Source organism: Haliotis rufescens, unplaced genomic scaffold (genome assembly GCF_023055435.1).
Source record: "Haliotis rufescens isolate VD_foot unplaced genomic scaffold, xgHalRufe1.0.p SCAF_15, whole genome shotgun sequence".
In the NCBI taxonomy this organism is placed as follows: Eukaryota; Metazoa; Mollusca; class Gastropoda; order Lepetellida; family Haliotidae; genus Haliotis; species Haliotis rufescens.
The window spans coordinates 7,113,362-7,141,119 of NW_025963835.1; the positions used below are offsets into that span (position 1 = coordinate 7,113,362).

At 38.2% G+C, this 27,758-nt stretch overlaps 4 protein-coding genes across 17 annotated transcripts in view; 3 read left to right on the top strand and 1 right to left on the bottom strand.

The window, feature by feature from the left end:
- LOC124126894 (CAP-Gly domain-containing linker protein 1-like) overlaps positions 1-9,865 on the top strand; it is a 118,934-nt gene extending 109,069 nt beyond the window's left edge. For all 13 annotated transcript variants that reach the window (XM_048396080.1, XM_048396083.1, XM_048396092.1 and 10 more), the window contains 2 exons: positions 3,492-3,605; positions 6,072-9,865. In XM_048396080.1, coding sequence (XP_048252037.1) covers positions 3,492-3,605; positions 6,072-8,191 — 2,234 coding nt within the window. In that variant the 3' untranslated portion in view covers positions 8,192-9,865. The remainder of the gene's footprint in view (positions 1-3,491; positions 3,606-6,071) is intronic.
- A 1,478-nt stretch (positions 9,866-11,343) lies between these two features.
- LOC124126899 (beta-1,3-galactosyltransferase 1-like) lies at positions 11,344-13,198 on the top strand. The gene has a single exon (XM_046490456.2). It carries the CDS (start codon positions 11,841-11,843, stop codon positions 12,777-12,779), a length of 939 nt encoding a protein of 312 aa, XP_046346412.2. The 5' UTR covers positions 11,344-11,840; the 3' UTR covers positions 12,780-13,198.
- On the bottom strand, positions 13,082-22,992 carry LOC124126898 (proprotein convertase subtilisin/kexin type 5-like). 2 transcript variants are annotated; one of them, XM_046490455.2, is made up of 3 exons: positions 22,802-22,992; positions 18,268-19,938; positions 13,082-17,252 (listed from the first exon to the last, which is right to left on the bottom strand). In XM_046490455.2, exons 1-3 carry the CDS (start codon positions 22,835-22,837, stop codon positions 17,007-17,009), a joined length of 1,953 nt encoding a protein of 650 aa, XP_046346411.2. In that variant the 5' UTR covers positions 22,838-22,992; the 3' UTR covers positions 13,082-17,006. The 2 variants fall into 2 exon arrangements, with proteins under 2 accessions (XP_046346411.2, XP_046346410.2); XM_046490454.2 differs by lacking the exon at positions 22,802-22,992 and adding an exon at positions 22,647-22,786.
- The window catches only part of LOC124126897, a 31,688-nt gene continuing 26,866 nt past the window's right edge, over positions 22,937-27,758 (top strand). Inside the window, exon 1 of the mRNA XM_048396096.1 lies at positions 22,937-22,989. The gene's annotated coding sequence lies outside the window, so the exon portion shown is untranslated. The remainder of the gene's footprint in view (positions 22,990-27,758) is intronic.

Here is a 27,758-nt window from a genome sequence, read left to right on the forward strand (position 1 = left end):
TAGACAACACATTGGGGTTGAACAACTTTATTTCTGTTCTAAGATGTTAACTTTTAATAAGTAGTAGCTTTATTATTATTATTATTATTTTTATTACAATATACATGCTAAATAATACTTCCAATGAGACAAAGGTTTTGCACTCGTCTGATGAGTGCCTGTGTGAAATAGACGACAACCTCTGAGTGTCACTCGGGGAAGCACCATCTCAAAGGAGCTCCTGGTTGCTGCATCATAGTCAATGATAGCGGTCTTAACTTTATTCGCCTTGTGAGATGGAACCTCCATGTATTTCAACTTTTTGACTCAACTGCGTTATTTCAATGGATTATCATTACTCGTCTACAATTCCACATCTCCATGTCTGTATGTGACGTCACAGTTACCTCCGCATGTCGAACGGATATGACGGACTAGTGCCAAAACAAACTAGGCAATTTCATCAAAACGACCCAATTTTCAAGTCTTAAATGACCAGGCACCGGCAATATATTGTTACATGGTGAATATAATGTATTGAAAATAAAGAGCAAGACCTTTATTTCTGTTAACATGCCGCTGATACTCAGGCGACATATTTCTGGTATATAAGCACAGTCTCAGAATTGCCTTCTATACCTTACTGGATTCCATTGCAAATATATCTGTGTAATGCAGGGACGCTTCCTCTCCCTAAACAGAGCTCCAGATAACTTTTTGAGCAATTGAGTTTTTTCTCTACGGTTTGAATTTTAATTGGGTTATTACATTTTTCATTTGGTAACCAATATTATTTCACTCATCTATATTTAACTCCGTTGGATTTTTTCCCAAAAGAGTGAACATTTTAAGATTTAAAAAAAATGAAATAATGTTTTTGATGTATATATCCATGATAACTGTTCTAAATATATAGGCTGGACTCGGAAAGTAAATTAGCTCGTAATTGTGCTTCGGATATTATCTCCTTTGTACGCATGCTGAAAAAGCTATATTGGGTACTTACGCGTGCTGATTTTATACATTTCAGTTTTTCATTTAATGCATGCGTTTCTGTGCGCAAGTTAATTGAAAGTAATTTGGTTTTGAATATTTTTGGGGAATATTTTACGCACATACGCTACTTATCTGTAGCTCTGTGTGTAATTGGGATCTCCCACAGCTGGCATTCATTATTTTTAGACAAGGGAGTGAGGGTTCCAGATGTGTCAGTGGAGGTCACCCACATCAGCTGTAAACACCAGTGGAAGAGTAACTGATAAAAACAAACCAGAGCCTCGCATGTGAACCCTGCAGATTTGGACAGACCCTAGAGCTGAGGCAATCTAGGCTTGAGCTGCACTCCGGTGTATGTGTGTAGAATATAGTGTGTGGCAATAGCTTGCGACTCAATGAAGGCGTGATGTGTAGCATGGCATATGTATAGGTATGGCTTTCAGCAGAGATGTCTTATGGATATGGAAAGGTCTTTGTTGGGTTTATTTCCACATAAATACATTCAGCGAAATGAACTCGCAATCATCATTTATGCCATATATGCCATGCTGTCAGTCACTGTATGGCCTGCTGCAGACATGATCAGTCACTTTCCGCAGTGACACTGCTGGCTGTGGCATTATGCTGAATCCCGTGCTAATGACACCTGCCACACATGATACAAGGCAAATTATTTAACTTTTAATCACGTTTATTTAATTACCGATGGCAACGGTTAAATAGGTGAACACCTGTATGTGCCACTGTACAGTACATATACAATGTACAGTATTGTTGTGCGATTTCCTTAACTTGCTTCATTGATTATTTGCATTAACCTGATATGAATCTGTAAAGTTGACTGATGACAAAATGGCAGCTCTCATTTTTAAAAAGGAAGCTGTGTCTGCGCTTGCTGTAATCATTGGTTAATTATTGATAGGGCAAATTGATCCCATCTCAGAAATGTGCATATGTTGCATCTCATTCCATCAAAAGACACTTCTGTGTTCACGTGTCGATGTGATCATGTTATTAGTGTGATGGCAGTATACACACGAGATGGTATTATGGAAACTCCACCTATTGCCGGATCGACACCTGGGATGAAGCAGAGCGGGAAGCGTTGCAGCAGACAATCAATAGTGTTGCTTTAACATACGTTCATTGTCTGAACGTACAGAGGGCTAATCCAACACGAAAGGTCGCTGGTTTCAGTTTTAATGGTTGCCCTTCCATGTGATGAGCGGAAAACAAAATTTTAGATCTTGTGTGACCTAATTGTGACAATGGCTTCCCCACAACACTACGGCTGATTCGTTGTGTAGGTCAGCGTGAAGCGAAAATGTCAAGTATATGCATGATGGAACGGGTATGACCTACCATAGATCGCTCTTGTGCTCTGGGATTTTGTTTGAAGGTACGTGCATGAAGCTAGTTAGGAATATTGTAGTGCTACCACCCAGAAATTCAATGATGTTGGTGAATATGATGCCGATATTCATACATCTGATCTATATGTGGTACACACTATGTCGCATGTCACGATTCAACATTGGTGGTCAGGCTTGGTGATCGAGACGGGGAGGGGCATTGTTAATAACATTAATTACAGGTGCGGCCGATTCTGACTAAATTATATGTACAGGCCACCGTCATATAGCTGGAACATTGAGTACCCCGTCATAACAACATACAATTAAACACAAGAACATTTGTATGAGGAAGTTATCCCTTGAGCTAGATATGTCCGGTGAGGTTGAAAAGAATATATTGCAATGAAACCTCTTTCATCCAGAAACCCAGCCATTCGGGCGATTGCTGTCTGCAAGGTAAGGTGTGTAAAGGTAAAGGCTGTTACAGCACACCCATGCTCCGTTGACAAGGGACATTTTCAATCCGGTCGATTATCCGTGTTTCATTGAATAATACAGTATGCCTCTGTGGATGTAATCGATATTAGATGTTTCAAACACCATGCGATAGAATGTGCATGCTTCAATAAACCAGTTAGAAACAACAGAGACCATATCGGCATATGGTTCCTGGAAACAGTAACGGTAGAGATGTCATCCTGGTGTCCACACTTTTTAAGAGATTCCGTTGCCAAGGAATGGACTTCTATGAACACAAAGGGACATTTTCACAATATATGTCTGGAGTTGTAGCCGCACTGTTGTGAGTAGCTGATATCCTATGTCATACAAACACAGGCGCAACAGATGCACGAGGCTTTGTTCACAACCTGAGGGCGTGTGTGCAGAGGCTGCACAGCTGTGGCACGAGCAGATGCCACCAGGGTCACGATAACCCGGACAACTGCTGTCATCCATATTGTTGCAGTAATATATGTGTCGCTTGTTGAAAGTGAGTTGATTATCAGTTGGGTGAGCATAATAGTATTGACTGATACCTCATATGGTAAATAGATAACTATCGCACAAAATATGTGACTGTGTTTTGAAGCAGTTGATGCTGCTGGGGTGGCGAGCCGAGCTAACCGTGTCATAACACTGAGTGCACTCTTCTGTTGACAGATGACGTTCGTCAGGTGGAAGGAATGTCATCCCCCGAGGCTGTGGAAAGTCCCCGCGTGTCGCTACTTCCGGGTGTGATGGAGGAGGATGTCGTGGCACTGCGGAAATGGGAAGGTGAACTTATTAATCGTATGACTACCCGAGTGAATGTTGTTTTACGCTACCGCCGCCATTATTCCAGCTATTTCTCTGCTCCATGTAAATACTCGTGTCTGGGCAAGTTACCTTATGTTATGGAGAACACTGAAGTTAGGTACGCTTATTTCCAACACGTTGTTACTTAAGTCACATCCACTGTTTTCAACGTTTTATGCTGTAGATTGGAAATGTATAGAACTGGAACGTGTATTGAAAACTATGACCAAATTTAAAAATATGAAGAAAATAAAGTATCTTCAGAGATAGCGGACTGAATGAGCAACGAATGTAATGCAAATATTTCAGCGTTTCCTTATGCGTCGATAATGGGTAAAAGTGCGAAGGGTTTGGCAATATGTCCATATTTCAAACAACAGAGGGGCGGTCGGGTAGCCTAGTGGTTAAAGCGTTCGCTCGTCACGCCGAAGACCCGGGTTCGATTCCCGACATGGGTACAATGTGTGAAGCCCATTTCTGGTGTTCCCCGCCGTGATATTGCTGGAATATTGCTAAAAGCGGCGTAAAACCATACTCACTCACTCAAACAACAGAAATAGTACATTTGGCTGTACTTTCGTAGCTAACATTTTAAACGCGTTATCGCTAGTGAGAAATTCTTTACAACCGTTATATGTTATGGACTTGGGATCTATATTATGAAAGTGGGAAGTAAATTTATGCAGTACACGACTATCTGTCATTATTTGAAACTATCATAAGAGGGAAAACATAGCGCCTTCATGGGAAGCAGTCTGAACGAGCTAACGTGTGCACCGACATTATTCATAACAGTGTAATGTTATTTCCTAGGAATGTATTATCACATTGAAAGGTTGAACTGTAAACCTATGGGGAACTCGACAATCTGTTGATATTTGAAACTGAAGAGAAAGTATAGTCCACCTGGAGTAAAATATTGAAGGAAGCAACGGCTGTGCAGTGATCCTTCAGGGATACGATAAAGTTTTCGACATGTTTAAAGTTTTTCTATTACACATCTTTTAGAAAAAGAAACTGAAAAAGGAAAATGGTAATAGCAAGAAAACCCCGAATATAGCTCGAAACTCAAAATGTCAAGAAAGAACTATCAAAATCCATTTTCATCGCTTTAAAGTTCAGGAAATACTTTATCTTTTCGTTTTTATGTATATTTTGAGTTTTTGTTTTATTTTCTGTTATTCTCATCTGACGTTTAGACGTTTCAATGAACGCCTTCTGTGTTTCATGTTGGGTTTTCAAGGGGTTATATTAATATTCAGTACAAGATACACACTTCCTTATTTAATAGTTTTGTAGTTTTGTGGTATATTTCTCATGATTTCACTGAAGCAACGTCCAAATATGTGTAGAATTCCGATAGCGTGTAATGCAGTGAGTTCTATAGAAAAACACATTGACATTGCGAAAACATTTCAGTGTTCCTTTTGGGGCACCTATGTAAATGTATTACCGACACTGGGGAATATAAATTATGAAGCTCTTGCAAAATCTGTATACGAAACTAAACAGAAAGCACACATGTAGTACATTTAGGGCTCACAGATTGAACCAGGTGGCGATTGTGTTGTCGTTACGTACAGCTGTATGTTATGTCTTTTGAAGGTCAAATTGTGAAAGTTGAAATATGTCAATTTGCCTGCTTCTGCTTCGTATTTTCTGTAATATATTGTGCCTTTTTTTCGAATGCTCATCCATTTGATAACCGTGTTCACAACTTATGTCACCTTAGTAACAGCACTGAGGATGCCGTCATCCGTTTACTCAAGGGATTAATCACCAACAGGCGATTGTTGGATTGTGTGGAACCGGGCCGTGGATAGCTGGTGTTTTATTACACAAACAAGTTGTTAGTAATAAAGCTCAAGGTGGAAAACAAACAAGTTGTTAGTAATAAAGCGCTAGTTGCCGATTGCTAATTGTTGTTTTAATTATTCACAATGTCAAGATCAAAGGTCGTTCCACACATTCAACGATGTTTACAGTGTTGATATTTTTGTAGGATTAACAGTAATAGCAGAAACAGTATATGTATTACGGCTAAGGATCACCAGATAGATAAGCACGGCTGCGCCGGTAGCTTTAGGCCACGCCCCTAATAGGGTTTGTTTGAAGCCGATTACGGAGCGTGTGATTTCAGCACTTTCAGTTGGACATTTAAATTCTTTCTACCAATATTATGAATTTTTCTCTTTCGGAAATTGACTAAATGTATCTATGATATTTGATATCCGCAACAAAATCACAATAATGCCTTTCACTTTTCTTGCCCTTTAATAAACTTGAATGTACGTTTGTAACCAACTCACCTGGGTGTGTTGTGCCTTTTCCCTTATAATCCAGCCATACATTACTTTTCAGTATCAACTGGTTATTCAAGTATCCAGTCCAGGCAAATCATCATTACTGACCTCACATCTGAATGTCCTTTTTATTTTGTTACAGAGGGATCGAAATCCAGAAAAGTGGGCAAGGGATCTACCAGGATGCATAGCTCAGGGCACAGAGGTGGTGGGACAAGGCCAACCGCCATGGCTAAGTCAAAGAGGAAGGAAACACAGTGGTACAAAGAACCATCTGGTAAAGAAGCTATAGGATCATCTGCTGAATGTAATACCAAAATGACTGAAATTGCAAAGATGAGGTCAAAACTTGCAGATGAAGTAGGGTGTGATGAAGACGAGCTCGGAGATTGGCTGGAACTAGGCAAACATGCGAGGAAGCTTCAACAAGCAATACATACCGCTGATGTTGAGATACAGAAGCAATCTGGACTTATTGATGAAACGAGGGTTGAAGTAGATACAATGCTTCCTGCAACTGATCAGGAAAAGAATAATGACAGAGAATTCAAATATAAATGTGAACCATCCTCTTCTGAGCAACATGATAATAAACAGATCAGTGATAATGCATCAGTGGTAGATATAAATCAACAAACTATGTCGATGGTGCACACGGATCCTCGAGTTGATACCAATCTGAAGATGGACGGGAAACCTGCTATGACAAAGGCCAAACATTTAGAAAAACTAAGGTCTTCAGCAGATAAACTCACGGAATTGTCTGAATGGGATAATGAAGAGTGTGATGCAGAAGTTGCGAGTATGGATCTGGAGAAGAACGAGGAGTTTGAGAAGAGACTGATTGGGTTGACTGATGAAGAAGAGGAATTGAGGATGTTTGAAGAACTTGAGGCAAGGCTTGAGCAGGATAATGAACCTGACGAGAAACAGGCGAGGCGTGACAGACCTGACGAGAACCTGACTCAGAATAAGTTTGGATCAGACGCGATTGACAAGAAAGAGGAGAGTTTCAATGTAAAGGATGCATCAGATGTCAGTGGTGGAGATGATCATTGGCTTACTTCACAAATTAAAGATAATGCAAAGACTGGGGCAAATGCTGAAATAGCAAACGTAGTTGAGCAGGCATCTGAAACTGAAGGTGATTCTGTGACTATTGTCCACGGGACTAGCTTGGAAGACTCACTAGGAGATTCGTGTGGGCAGAATAACCCTGTTTGTCAGTCCCCAGAGGGTTTACAGATTGATGATATTACAGAGAGCACTATGATCGATTCTGAAAATAGGAGTCTCTTACATACTCAAATACACAGTGCAAATGCATCTGCAATAGTAAAAGATGACAGCTTGCTGGAAACTATTACTGAGGATAAACAAGACAAAACTGAAGACAGTGATACACATGATGTGGACTTGACAACAAGAGGAGTTGACAGTGAAGCAAAGTCTTTTGATGAGGCATCGGTGAATAGTGGTACGAAAGACGCCAAAGGTGCATTAAAAGACACTACTGCTGAGAAAGAAGGTGTTCAAGACCCACGGGCAAGTTTGTCATGGATGGACAATTCTGTTTGTCAGTCTCCAGAGGACTTACCCAGTGAGAGACCGATGTCCTGTGATGAAAATTCAAGAACCACAAGCTGCCCCTTACGTTCATCGCCGTCCAGTGCTGTCGACGCAGAGCCAAACGATCTCTATCCAGATAACTTTCGTCAGAGAACCTCTGAGAGAGATAAAGACGAGAGTTCCACAGTAGTTGATGAAGGTGGTGATCAGGGTCATGTGGCTACAGAAGAAATAATTGCAAATCCTGATGGCACTAACGTTGATGACCCGGCTGCCGGATGGTCACAGTGTGATCAACAGTCATTAGATGCGGAATATGAAGATGCAGAAATTGACCGACCTATCCCAACAAAGGTCTCACATCTTATGCTAGATTTGATACCTTCTTCTGAAGCAGGTACGGATGTTGACGCGCCAGCAATGGTTGATATTGAACACACTGATGAACCTTCGACAACAGATGAGTTTGAGACACCCCCAAGCGGAACATCACCTTGCGTCACACCGCCGAGAGCTCTCTCACCTTGGGAGAATCAGGCTCGCCGGATGTCTACGCCGGAAGCTGACGATATAGTGAAAAGGAGGTCACCGAAAGGGAGAGTCTCCCCTACCAAGCGTTTTAGTGAAGGTACAAACAAACAAAATAAGCCAACAAATGTGAGTCAAAAGACAGATTCGTGTGTTGTGTCTTAGGGTGTTCGTACAAAGAGCACAGCTATGTTGTTAGGCAAGAACTAATGGGTTACAAGATCAACCGTATTCTCGTTATTTCAAGAATCTATGTGGTCATTTCGAAAAGGTGTACAAGTTATTGACCTGTTGTAAATTTGCCATGTACGCATGCATTTACACTGGAATCTCGTTGACTCAAACTCCGCTATCTCGATGGAATATTTGAGATGGTATAATGTCCTGTTCTTTGAAGAATCCCTTTTGGCACTATATTGTTTTATAGGTCGTCCGCCTGCCAACTGATAACATAACAATGTCCCTCGGATATCGAATTAATGTAGTTAACGTCAGTACTACTGTTTTATGTACATGAATGGCTTGTTTTTAAAAAAATATTTATGTACATAATATGCACATATGCATGATTGAAGATAAATCTGAATATCACAATGACAGTATATACCCACACACATATATATATTTATGAAAAATTGAGATGTTCATGGTTTTAAGTACACAGGCGATTTTCATTAAACTCTCAGGCAGTTTTCAGATACAACTTGGAGTAATTTAATCCTTATACATGCATTTATTATGTTACATGTTCAGGTATCCGTTGACCCTCGGACGACCTTTTTTATTTAAGATCACTCTTGCCTAACGGGTTATTTTGGCACTATAATTGTCAGGAAGCGGGAGGTCGGTGGTCCGATATCCGGCCGCGTTATTCCAACAGACGTTAATAGATGGTACGTCTATAACGCCGCTTATCGCTTGGCATTAAAGGGATACCTCAAGGACTGGTCAGCTCGGAGTCAATGTACTGTGTCTGAGTTGGGTACCCATGCGAACATACGGGACGGTGTCTCACATGTGCTTCTGTGAGGTCAATACAGTGACATGCTATTGTTGTTATTGCTTGTATATATGTTATCATGATCGCTCAATGACCGCTATATTGCTGTTAATGTACAAATGAAGTCTATTTCTGTTTGACCTATCGCACATTCGATGTTGTTGTTTTCTCTTGGGCTATTCCTTTATTCTCTGTTACGTTTTCGCCTGAAATGTTTCTCAAAATGCAATATTCCTATGTTGTTGTGGTTCTTAATTTCTTGTTACAAGGCATCAAGTTGCTACTGGTGTCGGACGTGTATGTATTTTAAAGTGCATTCATTTTATGGGAATATTTTATGGCGGTGACTTTATTCCTTGCGATATTCCCTCAAGCACTAAGTTGTGATATTTTTTGTGGTGCCGACATGCGTGTTCAAACTGTTAACATATGTTTTTGTCTGCTGTTGAACGTTTTGTTGAAATGCCTAAAGCACAAATGGTTGTCATATGTTTTTATGCCACGTTTATGATACACAAATTATTTTGATGTGATGTGTCTGAATGTGTACTTGAAATGCAGGTATTCGCCAGACATATGATCACATTATGCAGCATAAGAAGCAGTTGCAGAATCAGTAGTACACACATATTGATAATAGGACGATGTATTGTTAGATGCTGGTTCAATCTATACAGTGCTTATATATTGACACCTGGAGGATGTAAGCATGCTACTGTGCGGTATGCAGCTGGTTTAGATCATAAAATGCGGTATTATGTACATTGCAATATGAAGCATGCTCCTGTAGTTTTATGAGCTTGTTTGTCCACATCAATAAAAGTCATTGCAATTTGAAACTTTGTTGTCCAAAGTATTTGTTTGTAGTCTAAATGTACTTTAGCATTACTAAAAAGACTAGCAAGACTAAAAACTGTCCATTATCATGGTTTTCTAATTCAATGTCTGAGTGGGGTATCCATGTCAAACTGCGGTATGATATCTCGGTGGGCTGGCACTATTAAACATACATCAGTCAGGCATAGTACAACTAGCCACGCGCGCGCTCATACACACACTCACGCACACTCAGAGTTGAGTGCCTGATAAATTGCTGGACACCAAAACTGTGGCCATGTTCAGCACAACGTTTCACTTCCTCAATTTAACATTTAATGTTATGCTATTTTGCCTCAGGCCTCAGGGTAGAATTGGTCACCAATACCTTATGTTTGTTGGGGTAACTGATTGATATTAGTATTTGGGTTGGGTGCTGTCAGGCTCTGTCACTTCGCAGATTGCGTGTCATCGTGACCCCATAGCGTGGGACGTTGTTCTACTTTCTGTATAGATCACCCGCGGCGTTTACCAACATTCACTCACTTCCCTATAATACAGAAGAAAGAGCAAATCAAACCTCTAACCGGAGTCAGTAGACTGTGTCTGAGTGGGGTATTCATGTTAAACTGCGGCATGATATCTCAGTGGGCTAGCACTATAAATTTGCATCAGTCCGGACCAGTACAAGCAGCCACACACACACACACACACACACACACACACACACACACACACACGTGCATGCACGTCGCTATATAAGTGCAATAATCTTGGACGTGACGTTAAACTCCATTTTACCTCACCTAACCTCATTTCTTGACTGTAGAAAATACAACCAATCTAATGCACAGATGCACTGATACATTAAAGGATAACTATAAGTACAATTAAGCAAAGTGGTTAGATCAAATTAGGCAGATAGAGTATGTGACTTTGAGCGGCTTATTTATCACTATGAATAACAGCAGGGTACACATGTGGCCATGCCGGCTCAGGCACCACGATTCCTTGTCCATCATCACTGAGTTAGTCCCTAAGTCCCTTAGGCATGACAGGATCTTAACCCTAGGGGTTCAAATCCTAACACTGTCCCGATTATGATTGTTTGGTTGTCAGCACCATACCCATGCGCATGTTTCATCACCGTGGTAAACGTCTAGGACTGACTTATTACTTACTGTGGTGATAAAACTGAATATACAAATAGAGTAGAGTTTGAAATAATTTACTAAAGGTAAGCTTCTGTACCTGGGCACTGTGAAGTATGCTTCATTAATAAATACCAAGAGCGACGTGAGTTTTGACTATGTAGGTCGATTTATAGTATCTGTTATCGTTGTTATGAGATTGGTCTTATGTTGGAACTCATATCAATTCTTTGATCCTTTGTTGAATCAATGAACATTGTAGTCACGACACCGATTTTTTCTCAGAGTGATGTGGATGGTTTGCAACGTGTTGCCTGTTTTATTCAATATACAATCGTGGCCGAGTGGAAAGGCGTTAGTCAGACAGCAGTCGTAGGAATGTTAACATCGAGATGTTTTCAAGGATGGATGGATATATGGGTGAAGGAAACTTTAAAACAAAAAGAAATCATTAATGTGACAGCAATATTCAATCAAACAAAGCATTCTATCAACAGTGTGAACACGCCCTGTGGAAATGTGTTGTGTATACGAAACCCTGGCTCTAGTACCAGGTGCTACGTGGTCAATACATTGTGTTTGTGTGTTTCGAAAAATATCTTCTTCAATCAACACAACAGAAAATGTTGAAAATCACACACTGGGATATATGAAATATTGTCAGACATATTATTAAAGCCAACTACGTGAAGGATAAATCTTAACGAAGTTATCATGAGGTGGCATTTCGAGGACAGGATTGTCGTGTATATTTATCAGCACGGAGGAAACTACTTGTGGATTGGAGAGCAATGAAGACAGATTTGATCTACGGCTTGTTGTTATTGTTTCATTGTTGTGCTGAAGGATGAGGGTCCGAAGCTTAAAACGGTCTCTGTGGGCGGTTATTGTAATAATAATATTAACAGTTATCAATCGTCTTTACAAACCAAAGACCGTGTTTGAAACTTCAGTTCTTGAATGGTTCCAAATTGAAAATGAATCGACAGATCCTTTGTTGAATTTACATTTATTTGCCTTCTCCTTGAGTGCAAATGTATGTTCAAGGCATCTGGATATTTTATTTTTTGTGCACTCTTCGACAACGTCTGTAGAGTTAAGGGAAGCTGCGCGAAAAACATGGATGACACTGAGAAACAGCGGCCACGTGTCAATGGCTACTGTTTTTATGATTGGCATGACAACAAATGTGACCATTCAGAAGTCAGTTGACTCCGAGGCTAGCATCTACGGAGATATTGTTCAAGGCAATTTCATTGACGACTACCGTAATCTCACATATAAACACATCATGGCATATGACTGGATATTAGCAAACTGTCCTAAAGTTAAACTCATTATCAAACTGGATCATGACGTTCTGGTCAATGTACCTTATTTAATCAAGTTCATTAATCAGAATGGTTACAAACGAGATTTTCTTTATTGTTCTGTATCCAAAGCTCCTGTGGTTTTACGAAATCCAAAAGTGAAATGGTATGTCAATGAAAGCGTCTACCCCTTCAAAGCGTATCCCAATCACTGTGCCGGGAGAGCGTATATGATCTCATTAGATGCCGTCAGACAATTGCACAAGGCCTCATGTAACATGCGTTTCTATTGGATAGACGATATTTACGTCACGGGTATCCTTGCGCTGAAAGTAGGTCTGGAACCCCAGCCATTTGTAAAGGGACATGGCTACCTCGCACCTGTGTCTTTAGAGCCAGACATATATGAATTGCTGTTCATTGGCGTAGGTTCGGCGAGAAGTGCTCACAGATTTTGGAACTACATACAAGCTTAGAGCGGCGGTGGAATAGCCCAGTGGTTAAAACGTTCGTTCGTCACGCCGAAGGCCAGGGCTCGATTCACTACTACACTACATTTCTGATGTTCCCAGCCGTGATATTGCTGGAATGTTGCTAAAAGCGGCGTAAAATCATACTCACTCACTGCAAGCGTAGACGTTCTTTCTTATGTTACGTGCTATGTTGAAATTATCTTCCTGGTAGGTGTTGGGCTTGATTGTTTTTCTCTATTGATAAGACCCAGGAGGCGCTAAGACAACTGTGAGAATAAATGTAAGTAAGAGAGTGGAGAAATAACTAATGAATCCAAAAATTTATTACACAAACTTAAGACACCAAAACTTAGTAAATCATAGTTTGATTATTCAGAAGACATGATTAACATGAATGAAATAACAAAGGCCGTAAAATCTATGAAAAATAACAAAAGCCCAGGTATTTATGGATTCCCTGTAGAGTTTTTCAATTTTTTCTGGAAAGAACTTGGAATATGGGTATACAAATATATTACAGAAACATTTAGAAATAACACTTTAAGTCTAACAATGAATAGAGGTGTCATTACCTGTATACCTAAAGGCACTAAAGATAAACAACTACTCAAAAACTGGCGACCAATTTCTCTCATTGTATAAAATTATGAGTACATGTATAGCAAACAGAATTAAAACAACACTTTATACTCTTGTACACAGAAACCTAGCTAGCTTTATCCCTGGAAGATGTATTAGCAAAAACAAACGAATACTTTGTGATATTTTGTTTGAATCAAAATTACAAAATAAGCCTGGTTTACTATTACTCATAGACTTTGAAAAAGCTTTTGGTACTGTTTCAAAACAATTTACCATGTTGACACTGGACATGTTTGGCTTTGGACCTAACATAAGAAAATGGATACACACACTAATAAATAAAACTTCATCTTGCATCATACAAAATGGACACCTTTCTACATTCTTCTGTAACGAAAAGCAATATGGACAAGGAGACCCATTGTCTCCATATCTATTCATGCTCGTTGCAGAAACGTTGGGAATAATGATTCGTGATAATAATGCAATAAAAGGTATCAAACTGAATAATGTGGAACATAAACTTGGACAATATGCTGATAATACTGACATATTTCTAGATGGGAATGACGAAAGTTTAAGTGCAGCGATTGACACCCAAATGATTTTATAAAATGTCAGGATTAAAAATCAATATTGATAAAACAAAAGCAATATGGATAGGCTCAATGACAAGCTGTGACATCAAATCATGTCAGGATGTGAAGCTAGACAGGCACAGTGGGGACTTTGACATATTGGGAATAAAGCTTAATTCGAACTTAAATAATCTGTGGGTAATCAATACAAAGAAGAGAATTGAAATTATTAATCAAATTTTAGGGAAATGGAGGAAAAGAATTTAATATTGATAGGTAAAATTACTGTTGTCAAAATCATGGCCCTGTCAACCTCAGTACAAATATTTTCCTCTCTTCCAAACCCTCCAAGTGAATTTATTGATGAACTAAACAAAATATTGTACAGATTCATCTGGAATGCTAAAAGGAACAAAATAAAACTAACAACTTTAATTAGAAAATATGACGAAGGCGGACTGAGAATGATAGAGGTAAGGTCTTTTATAAATTCTCTAAAACTGTCAGTTCTCAAAAAACATCTCCAAAACAAAAACTGTAATAACCCTAGCATCTTTCCACCCAAAAACATATTCCTACTTGGGGCCAATATTGTATACACTTAGCTAACCCTTACTGGAGAGATGTTTTGACTGCTTGGGGAACACTGTATAGAAGACACAAAACAAACTCCACAAACAGAACCTTTTTGGTGTAATCATTAGTTTAAAAAAAAACCGATTTCATTATAAGTAACTGGTTGTTAAAGGGAATTTACTCTTTAAAGATGATATAATGCCCTAATATGAACTTAAAAGAAAATACCCAATTAAAGGCACAATTATTGACTATTACCAAGTTCTATTAAACATGCCAAAATCCTGGAAAGATACTATTAGAAATAATCACATTATCTTATATAATAAACATTTAAATACAATTTTGATGGACTTACTTGTAGCGCCTAAAGGCTCCAGGTATTTTTATGATAAGACTATAACTACAGCAAATCTCCCAACAGTCTTTGAAAAATGGGATACCATTCTCGACTTAGATATATCATGGAAGGATGTTTTTATCAGATACAGAAAATGTACAAAAGATGTAAAATTACTTGATTTTCAGAATACATTTATTAATCGCATCATCTATACAAAGAAAGAATTGTTTAAAATGAAAATTCTCGATGATGATCTGTGCTCATTTTCTGGCACTGATGCTGAATCCTTACTTTATGTATATTCGGATTGTAAGCATGTTAAAGAGTTTTGGGCTAAATTTGAATGTTTTCTGAATGCAAAATGTTCAAAACAATTTACATTTACAAAATGCTCTATTTTACTTGGGTACAACTCTAACATTCTGTTAAATCACATCATACTGGCATGCAAAAGATATATACATATAAAAATATATACAAGTATTAAGAAAAACAAAGTGTCACTTGAAAAGTTTCTGAAGACTTTAATTGATATATTTCGGATAGAGAAATCAATTACACACAAAAACAATACAATAAGACAGTTTGACACAATATGGCAAATGAATTGTCTGGTTAATATGTCTCTTTTTTTTAAAACATGAACAATTTCCAATAATGGGCTGTAAGGATTTAGCTTCACACTAAACATGGCAAATGTAGCCTGCCCGTTTCACCATTTGTAAACATTGTTGTACACCTGTATCCAACTTAAATTTGCTGTATAGGTATGTAACCTACACCTAATAAGTATTCCACATGGCGAGCTACTCAATGTATAACTCTGTAATATCATATACTGAACTGAATAAAAAATATTTAAATATCTCCATGTTTCATAAAGTAGATCAATGATTGCAGTTGAATTATGTTCTTATTGCAGTGTGCGGATAGTTGTGTCAAGAGATTACCTTTACAAACGGTTCAAGCAAGTAATGAAGAAGCTGTATTTCTTGACGAGGTTGATGACATTATATGAATTTTCTCGTGACCTTGGGCTTTACCACGGGTCCAGATAAAATAAATCCATCTCAGGGTGTCCTTATATGTTGATAATCTTTGCGCCGTTTTCAAGAGATAATTATGATACAACTTTTGACAATAATTCGAAAGAACCTTTGCCCTTTGACATAAAGGTAAATGGCATCTTATGTCTGCGGGTTTCTTAAGAAAGAATGGAATAAGAATTTACTAAAAACCTTGAACGCTAACCTTGACATTTAGCTAATCATTACAAAATGTTTTTTTGAAAGCAATGCCCCATCCGTGAAATGATATACAAGAATGGATTACTGAGGACCAATTAACCCCGATGTTCACGGGGAAAATACATTTCGAGGCTTTCCCAATCTTGACCTTTGACTGTTTCGTGGTTAGTGCCAAAAGAATTTTCCAAGGTCATTTGGGAGAACTCCATGTCAATACTTTTGTGTTTAAATGCGTAGCAGAGATTGGAAAAATCATCGGCAGTGGCGGGAGTCCATTTCCAAAGATACCTGAAAGTAGTTCCGTTTCACGGGGATGCCTATCAACACAGAGGGACGCGTGGAAATGAAAACAAAAACCTTGAACACATACTTAGTATGTATTAAAAAACCCATGTTCTAGTGATAATAGCTGTAACAACGTATGTATGAACTGATCGATTAACCATGAATCGTACTTACTTACAGTGTAAAGGCAGTGGAATATTGGTGAAACATTATTACTATAGGAGCCTAGTAGTGTTATGATCATCGATGGAAATGGACGTTTAAATGGGTTAGATGTATTAGAAACATATTATTTTAATCTGGCGTTGGATTTGTGTGGGGGTTCATGAAACTGAAAATGAATGAAGCTACATCATCTTCTGAATGTAAAGACTTTGTAGTACACTGGTATATTATGTGTTGTTGGCTTATCACGGAGGAAATACAGTTTGATGTACCCTCAATGTGCCCGTGTACTCAGTTGAATGCAAATGACTATACTACTATGGCTATTGCCCATTATACAGAATTATATAAATACATCTGCCTGTCTTACTAATATGACATATCACTGATACCATTGATTAATCTTTGTTAATACTTTGCTGTAACACAAGAATTAAATGTCGTAGATATAATGTTATGTTTCACTTTGACTGCCCTGCTCCATTTCATTCAGGATATCCACAAGGTCATCGCTTTTTATATGAGTGATGTCATATTGGTCATTTTCGTCTGTAGCCACAACGTCAACGTCATCAGCTCCTTCATTGCCACGTTGACGGAATGGTCCAATATTGACCTCATTGGTATCATTACTGCATTCGCCCACTTCGTGTTCTTCAAAACCATGGTTTTTATAAACTTGGTGCCTGTTCTTGGTGGTCTAAAAATAGAAACAACACAATATGTTTACGAAATTTAAAACATTGTTGATCACATGGCAAATGATTTACTGCTACCTGGTTATTGCATTGTGTATAAAAGGAATATCTACAATGGGATTTCCAATTGGACATATTTGTTACAAATGTTTGTATCATAGATATGACGTTTAGTTTAGCCATAATGTTTACGAGAATATGAAAAAGGGATATGTTTCCAATTAATGTCATATGGAAAGCTAAAAGTAAATGTCAGTTATTCATTCCAAGTTTGTTGAACAAATGATTAAGAAATCATACATCTTAAAGAAACAAATAATATATTTGGGATAACTCTTTCTTAGTAAAGTACAGATACAAGTGTATCGAAAGCTTTAAATACACAATGCCATTTAGAAAGTGGTCAAACGTAACACATTTTAATATAAAATAGTCTTAGGTGTCTCACTCTGCCAGTGTGGGTTCGAATCCCGGATGGGACTGAACCCCAAAAGGTATTAGTATCTGTATTTTACGAAGAAAGTGTTATCCCCAATATAAAATTTCTTACATATGGCCACTTTCTAAATGGCCTTGTGTATTCTTATCTTAAAGTTAGTCTGATTTTAGGCAGTAGTAATTTGTTTTCAAATTTTTTTTTATCGTTATTGATTACTTTCTTATGCAATTCGCTAAAAGCAGGGACAATTTAGAATAAATTGCAAATACGTTTTCATTGCCTGAGATTCAATCAGGCAAGTTAGCTTAAGACGTGGGTACTCGTGTACTCGTCTTACAGCATTGAATACATATTTTTGCAAAATATACCGAAGTGTCACTTATGATTATGAAATGTTGTTATCCAAATGGGTACAACATAATAGGCATAAATGAAGCATCTATCCCCTTATTTGCTGAATTTTAAATGTTAAACGTTATGGGAAAATACCCGATTTTGAATGATCAATGTAAACTGTAGATGCGCTATGCGGTAATGGGGTTGTTTCATTACATTTTAGTTAATGCAAATAATATTACCAATGTCGCCTTTATTCCTTTGCTCTGTGTTCCTATTCCATTCCTTGGAATCGTCATGCAGATGCAGATGATGATGCAGACCAAAATTGCGACAAATAGCAGTGTCAGTAGTAATGGGAGGTCTGGTTGTGCTAGACACGTGTTCCCAAGGACATATTTGTTTTCTATCGTCCCATGTGGGCAGGATAAGAGACACTTGCCCTGATGATGAAACTTTTTTCTTGCTTGACATTGAAACTTATAGATACATTCCTTGCCATCTATGAGTTTATCTGATTCACACTCAATACATTCAGTGTCACCTGCTCTTTGGCCTTGAGGGCATTGCTGGTGACAGACCCCACGACTATTAAATGGTGCCTCTTCGGGGCATGTGGCTAGACAAGCTCCATTGAATATTACCATCTGTTTTGATTTACATGACTTATCGCTTATGCATTGTTTATCGTTGATAACCGTTTTGGCAGGACATATTGACAAACAATATTTCATTCCAAAACCGTCAATATTAAAAAGGGGTGCTGTAGCAGGACAACTTGTAACGCAAGTTTTATTGTGTATGAATTGTCCCCTGTCTGAACTGCATTTAGATACACAGCGCCAGTCCTCCGCAACGTAGTTCCGCGGACAGACTGCATAGCACATATAATCTGAGTATATATTTGGTGCTTCCTCTGGACAGGATGTAACGCAAGTGCCATTAAACACAATCATATACAGATAGTTAAAACTTGTACACCTTGTAATTGTAATGCACTCTTTGTGATGCAACACATTTCCTTCAGGGCATTCGTCAACACATGCTTTACCACTTACGTACCGTGGACATTCTGCAATACATGTTTTATTGTGTATGAATTGTCCCCTGTCTGCACAGACAGAATCTACAAGGCATGTAGACAGTGAAGCATTGAGCACAGTTCCTGAAGGACATTCTGTGTGACATCTTCCTTCATACAAGTTCGGGGTGTCTCGGGAGCAGGACTCCACACATGATCTACCTTGAATAAGTTTGCCTTCTTCCTGTATACACCCGTGTTGTGTTATACACTGGTGATGGTATAACACTTTGTCAGGCGGACAGTCTGAGGCACAAGCTCCAGAAACAACATACGGAGATCCGGGTGGGCAGTTGTCCATACATGTCTTATTGTAGATTACTTTTCCAGCTTCAGTGCAGTTATTAGGATTAATGCAGTGAGTAGTATTGGTGATTGTTTCATTTGGACAATTATGAACACAAACACCTGACATTGTGACAACGGTCTCTGGTAGGCAGGATTCAACACATCCGCCATTATACACGAACATATCCATGTCTGTACATTGTGTAGAAGTGAAGCAGTAGGAGCCGTTCACAACTGTGTCATACGGACATGTTTTGTGACAGGTTCGGTCATTTTGAGAAATGTAAAAATCCCTCGGACAGGATCGACGACAGAAGCCATTATGAATGACGAAACCTCTTTCCTGACAGGTTTTCTTTAGTGTACACTTAACCCAGCCCGCACGTACACGTACATATCCCTCCGCACAGTATTGAGCAGAATATTCGTGTAAATGAAACAAGAGAAACAGACATCCAAGTACCATGAAGCCTGACATCTTAATCATGACACTGGTGTGCTGTTTGTAGAACCTTCTTATAATTAGATGTGTTCCACGGTTATTCTGAATAAAATAAAATAATTGTGACAAATATGGTTACGCACCTGATGACACAACTTGGTTAACGTTGACCGTGTAGCTACATACCAAATCAGGTTTCATTCTAGCAATATCTATTCACATCCAGAAAACAGTCACTGCCATGTGAAGTTAGACCTTGTTAATATCATGCAGTTTTTTAATGTGTTGTCGACTTGGTCCTGTCTGTCATAAGGATGACCTAGCAGGTACATCACTGACATAGTACTGTGACACTTGACATAACTATCACTGACATAGTACTGTGACACTTGACATAACTATCACTGACATAGTACTGTGACACTTGACATAACTATCACTGACATAGTACTGTGACACTTGACATAACTATCACTGACATAGTACTGTGACACTTGACATAACTATCACTGACATAGTACTGTGACACTTGACATAACTATCACTGACATAGTACTGTGACTCTTGACATAACTATCACTGACATAGTACTGTGACACTTGACATAACTATCACTGACATAGTACTGAGACACTTGACATAACTATCACTGACATAGTACTGTGACACTTGACATAACTATCACTGACATAGTACTGTGACACTTGACATAACTATCACTGACATAGTACTGTGACACTTGACATAACTATCACTGACATAGTACTGTGACTCTTGACATAACTATCACTGACATAGTACTGTGACACTTGACATAACTATCACTGACATAGTACTGTGACACTTGACACAACTATCACTGACATAGTACTGTGACACTTGACATAACTATCACTGACATAGTACTGTGACACTTGACATAACTATCACTGACATAGTACTGAGACACTTGACATAACTATCACTGACATAGTACTGTGACACTTGACATAACTATCACTGACATAGTACTGTGACACTTGACATAACTATCACTGACATAGTACTGTGACACTTGACATAACTATCACTGACATAGTACTGTGACACTTGACATAACTATCACTGACATAGTACTGTGACTCTTGACATAACTATCACTGACATAGTACTGTGACACTTGACATAACTATCACTGACATAGTACTGTGACACTTGACATAACTATCACTGACATAGTACTGAGACACTTGACATAACTATCACTGACATAGTACTGTGACACTTGACATAACTATCACTGACATAGTACTGTGACACTTGACATAACTATCACTGACATAGTACTGTGACACTTGACATAACTATCACTGACATAGTACTGTGACACTTGACACAACTATCACTGACATAGTACTGTGACACTTGACATAACTATCACTGACATAGTACTGTGACACTTGACATAACTATCACTGACATAGTACTGTGACACTTGACATAACTATCACTGACATAGTACTGTGACTCTTGACATAACTATCACTGACATAGTACTGAGACACTTGACATAACTATCACTGACATAGTACTGTGACACTTGACATAACTATCACTGACATAGTACTGAGACACTTGACATAACTATCACTGACATAGTACTGTGACACTTGACATAACTATCACTGACATAGTACTGTGACACTTGACATAACTATCACTGACATAGTACTGTGACACTTGACATAACTATCACTGACATAGTACTGTGACACTTGACATAACTATCACTGACATAGTACTGAGACACTTGACATAACTATCACTGACATAGTACTGTGACACTTGACATAACTATCAATGACATAGTACTGAGACACTTGACATAACTATCACTGACATAGTACTGTGACACTTGACATAACTATCACTGACATAGTACTGTGACACTTGACATAACTATCACTGACCGATGTGGCAGGTTTTCGAAAACAATTCAGGAGTAGTAATCTCGCCTTTGATCTTCTTAATGCAAATCAATTACGCAAGTTATCAGATTTTACAAAAATTATTAATAGATTCTATATCCTTCAACAGGATATATGTTAATATATGTTAAAAGTAAGCTATGGAAACCAGTTTTAATAATATCATGATCCCGCTTTACCTGTTTAATATGAGGATCTTTTAAAATATCCCATTTGGTCTAAATCCAACGACATAATATCGAAGTCTAGTTAGGTTTGGTCCTCGATCGGAAACTGATTGCAAAACTGTTAACGAGCTTGCGGCGTGGACGCTACTGGTTGACGAATATTTGAGCGAGAGGGTGTATGTCATGCCCCACAATTCTAAGTTAACAAAGGATAGTTCAATAGCAGTGTTCGTTTAACACGCCAAAGTTGGCAAGCTCACAGCTACCTATTGCAAGTCACCGGAACGTGAGTTTTCAAAGAATACTAACACTTTAACAATGAACAACAACAAAAAATAACAAAGAGAAGAAATCATATACGCCACGGCGGTTTCATATGCCTATAGACTGACATTGTGCATCACTAAATTTTCCAATTAATATTGAGGTATATTTTGACATGACCCATAAATTCATCTAATTTTCGTTTGAAGCGACTAAGTACCGTGGTTCGGTTAGATGACGTGGTTGGTTGTGTGTCATCGTACCCATACAGAGTGGGGCGTTGTTCATAATATCAACCACTGGTTTGTCTGTACATTGCCGCTGTAATATAGTAGTAGTAGCAATTGCTGATTGCGGAGTTCAACAACAAACAAACAAACAGAATATACTTTACCTAGCTACATGTACCTACCGTTACTACTGAATATACCACCACAGACATATATTCCTCATAAGTATGTAACTCATTCTATAAGTGGTCGTCTGGAAACTTTCCAGTGGAACGCGAGGACACATCGTGTGTTAATCCTGTAACCTCAACAAGTCAAAGTCAAGTGAAATACTAACCGCCTTGCTATTCAGGTTGGCTTGCATGTGCTGCATTAGATACCGTTACACGTACCTTCGATGGCGGTTGTCAAAACAAACATTGAATGTGGTCTTCCCAGAAATCTATTTTTAAATCCATGTCAGTATCAGCGGTGACGCCATTAGTCGAGCGAATACGGAGAAACAAACAGTCGAGAAGCATTACGGTAAGTGTATGTATGACGGATGAAGGACTTTGTGATAAATGAGTCAGTCGCAATGAATTGTGACCTTTAATAATGAACGCGTTCTATCGATATTGATCGACGTCTTTTGTCACCCTACCAATCCGTGTAGATATATCGTACTTCGAAGGCGTAACATGCAAAGACACCGATCAAATGCTTTTTTGTCACCGATATATGGATAATTGCAGTAACCCACTCACCTGATCAGTACACTTTAAGTATCTGTCCGTTTTGATATCAGCTACTGACAACTGACACTACTTTCTCCTTATTGGCGCTTTCCGGATCGGATGACAACTGTGGTTGTCATATTTGACGTAACTACCACATTCCGTAGGACGAGAATTATATGTCCAGTTCTTAGTGAAAACTTTAACTATGTTGTAAATAAAAGCAGAAATAGGAACATGTCCACAAAACTGTTAGGCGATGTCCATAGACTCCCCCAAATTGATACTCACGTACAGAAGGAAGATATAATTATTATGAAGTCTAAAACGGTATATCGACTATCCCTTCATATACACTGAAGTTAATGGGATATCGGATTAGCTACCATGAGCTGTTTAAATTGTTACAAACACCATTAGTTGTTAACGTAACCACCTCATGCGAGTCAGACAAACAAATCTGAGGACTTCTTGACAAATATTAAATAAGTAACTGAACATGAATCTGGAGAGAAACATTCAACGTATTTCAAAACTATTATCATTCATTTTGTAACACTTCAAACGTATTATGACAAGCTTTTATGGTAACTTTCAGCAAATTTGGTTCAGTGGATTCTGAAGAATATGAAACATATATTTTTGCTACATTGTGTGCGGGAGGTGAAATGTTATGACATGAGGACTAACGTTTTTTATAGTTCTACATAGCCCACTAAGATACCAAGCCACATTTTAACACGATACCCCTTTCAGACACAGTATAATGACTCCGAGCCGTCCAGTCCTTGTTATTTTCTCTATATCGGTATCACAGCAAAAAAAATGCAGTTTCTGGTATCCGGATACCTCCGGACACTTACCCAAAACGCATCCGGGTATCCGGTGGCAGATAACTTGCTGGATACCACACCGGAAACCTCATTCAGAATTTCAAAAAGAAAATGTCACAAATGCCGGCCGTGATATTGCTGGAATATTGCTTAAAGCGGCGTAAAACCATACTCACTCAATCACTCACAATTCGGGGTGTGTGCATTTTGTTCAATTCGGTGTGAAACACCTAAAAATATATTTGAAAGTAACCCAGAAAATTGAACATTGGTAGGATTTTTCAAGATGTCTTTTTTCTAGTCAATAATATTAGCCTGGGTATATCAGATAGCTGTTGTTATATTTTGTGTTATTTTAGTTGTAAAAGTTGAGATCTATGGGCATGTACTTGTGAAGAAGACAATTTTTCAATTTCATCTATAATTCCTTTTAGATGTTAAGCTGTTTAATGAACAAACATCAGTTCTAACAAGTGCAAAAGTGAGCGTGGCTCACTAATACCCCCGACCCGCCTAGTGTGTCAGTAGTTACAAATTAAATAGCTAGGATAGGGTTAACTTAGGGTTTGAAAAATTCATAAAAAAATGGAAAATTAATAAAAACAATTTTTTTCTTTTGACTGCACCCCTCCATATGACACAGATTATATGTACTAAGTTTGAGATGAATCCACTGAAAAGTTTAAGAGAAATCGCGCGGACAAAGTTTTCGGACGGACGCTAGGGTTTGAAAAATTCATAAAAAAATGGAAAATTAATAAAAACAATTTTTTTCTTTTGACTGCACCCCTCCATATGACACAGATTATATGTACTAAGTTTGAGATGAATCCACTGAATAGTTTAAGAGAAACCGCGCGGACAAAGTCTTCAGATGGACATTAGGGTTTGAAAAATTCATAAAAAAATGGAAAATTAATAAAAACTTTTTTTTTCTTTTGACTGCACCCCTCCATATGACACAGATTATATGTACTAAGTTTGAGATGAATCCACTGAATAGTTTAAGAGAAATCACGCGGACAAAGTTTTCGGACGGACAGACGGACGGACGGAATCTTGGTATAACTATATACCGACGACATTTTGTCGGGGGTATAATAAATGAATGATGATATCCATAAATTTCATGTTCAGACTTCCAGTTTGTTCTGAGTGAAAGTATAAAGTCATCGACTGTCCTTATTCGGGCCTTTGGTCCTGGTGAGATGACAATAACATTATTTGTAAAGGTACAAGTACTTGTCATATCTGGACATACCAGCTTCATTGAAGTTTGAAACACAATATGCCTCACTCTGAGGGTGACATGTACCAGATTTCATCACACAACAGAGAGCTCTACCTCAGTTATTGTGAACATTTTTTACTGAAAGACATTGAAAGTTAATTTGACCTTCAATATTAGTTGCGACTATTTTAGAAACAATTGTAAAGGGCTTCATATCACTTCTACCACTTATGAAGGCCCTAGGCAGAATTATATGCAACAATGAAAATATGGCTTATGCTACTCATTGAAATTAGGTGACTGTGATTTGTTACCACTGCTCATACATGAGTATTCAAATAACATATTATATAATACTGCATGCATAATACTTCACAATACTTCCTTATCTCCAGAAATAGGCATTTTAGTGATAATAGAAGAAAATTCTTTATAAATGACCTTCACTATTGCCTTGATCTTACACTTCAACCCTTCATGAGTCATCACTTTTGACCTTCAATATCAGTGACAAATATTTCAAAAACATTTCAAAGAGCTATCCAGCACATAAACCAAATATGTCCTTTGATGGAATTCAATGCAACATTGACAAAAGTATGAAAATGATATACCACTAAATGTATGTGTTATTTAGACTTCTGCAGAAAAAGGCACTTTCGAGAAAAAATAAGTATATGTAGGTCATGCATGACCTTTTGCCAACTTCTACCCCTGCCCTAAGGAACAGTTTGGCCCAAAACAAACTTTTTGTCTGGCTATGACATTGACCTTTGACATAACAGATCAATGTCTCATCAGACTTTCCCAGAGCTAAGGAAACACATGTTATTCCTCAGATGTCCAAGCAGTGCATGGTTTCATAAGATAACTGTGGCTATCAAACTGAGTCAAAATCATTGAACATCCCCATTTACACAGCTGGCTAATGAAGCATGAACAACAAACAATTATCAATTTCTTTTATTTATATGCCTATATCACACATTGATCAGTGTTCACATGATGGTTCCTGATGCAGTATGCAATTTCCTCCTATTCTTCAATACTCATAACAGAGCAGAATAACTGTTCGCTTGAAAGCACCAGCAGACCAAGCTCACCAGTTCAGAGTTACTTGCCCTCAAACCTCCTTTGCTTCTATATTGCCATGGAAGAACAGGAACCAGGATGAGGGGAGGCCAGATTGGTTCTATCCCCGTTGCATTGTGTTAGTAGAATTGTGAACATTCTATTTGGTGTTTGGGTCCACATTTATAGACAATAAGTCCCATTCATCATTCCTTTCAAGTGATTACCACATGGCCGAAGACAACAATTTCTTGAACATCCTTGAAGAATCCCACTCCGGCTTGGCATTGGTTGGTCTTCTCACATAAACCAGACCAGCCTTTGTGAGTGTGTCCCAGTGCCCACTTGGCATACAACGTCTCAGTCGGTTTCCATTGAAATAACAGGACTCCTCATCACTGTCTGCCAATCACTACTGAAATATGGAAGGGTCCTTCCAGACTGTCAACCTGGAGTACTCATCCACGGATCTCAAGCTGGACTTCAGTTTCTGCAGAATTGTGTATAAAGATTATAAGATTAGAATAAAAAAGAATTGTTTCAACATGTACTTACAGATAGAAGGCAGCAAATTCACTTAATTCATCGTATATGAGTCTTGTAATATATATACCAAACATTTGAGATATATATTGTTCCATGTCGATGAGTTGAAACACTCATTAACTTACAGCTGTTAAAAAGCCAAAGTAATAGATGAGGTAGTAAGTGGGCTCATTGATCACTCGTAATCGTACCCCAAGGACGTGGGATATTGTCCATAAAGAACAAGCAAACTGACGAAATATTTGCAGAATAGCTACATTAACATGATGAACCAAACAGAATAATTTTAAATATTTACCACTCACTGTTGCTCTACTCTTGTTCTTCATTGCTTCTCTTCTATGGGCTTCTCTCTTTCCATTGATGCTGCGCAGATGACTGACTCTTTTATTCATCCAGACTGCAAACATAAGTAGCATTCACATTACAGAAACGTCCTAACTGTACATGTTGTACATTGGATTCAATTGAAAATTGAAGATTCCAACTTAGAACTGTCCTTATTGAAATATTTCAGAGATAAAACTTAACCCCATATTTAACAACTGTCAAACAATTATTCGACAACAAAGCCAGGGTCATTCAACACACACTTTACATAGGGAATCACTTGTTGCAAAACGATCTTTGCCAAGGTCAAAGTCATTCCAATTGAATTATTGAGTTATGAAGCTTATACAAAACAAGGACATGACAGTGTAATCATTATTAAAGAGAATAAAGTCTTTGTTGGTCATTATTGTAAATTACAGTCTGTATTAGCATCCCACGAAAGTTAAGTGTTAATAATCGTTCCTAGATATTTGTACTTATTAACAATTTCAATTTGCATCATTATCTATCAAAAACGCATCTAATTTAAATCACCGTGTTTTGACCACAAATCCATTACGACCC

Excerpts from the sequence above, each read along its gene's own strand:
- LOC124126899 (XM_046490456.2), top strand. The coding sequence starts at position 11,841 with ATGAGGGTCCGAAGCTTAAAACGGTCTCTGTGGGCGGTTATTGTAATA.
- LOC124126898 (XM_046490455.2), bottom strand. The coding sequence starts at position 22,837 with ATGCAGCACATGCAAGCCAACCTGAATAGCAAGGCG. Across the intron at positions 19,939-22,801 it reads CCAACCTGAATAGCAAGGCG|AATAACCGTGGAACACATCT; the intron begins GTTAGTATTTCA and ends TATTTTATTCAG. Across the intron at positions 17,253-18,267 it reads AAGGAATAAAGGCGACATTG|ACCACCAAGAACAGGCACCA; the intron begins GTAATATTATTT and ends TTCTATTTTTAG.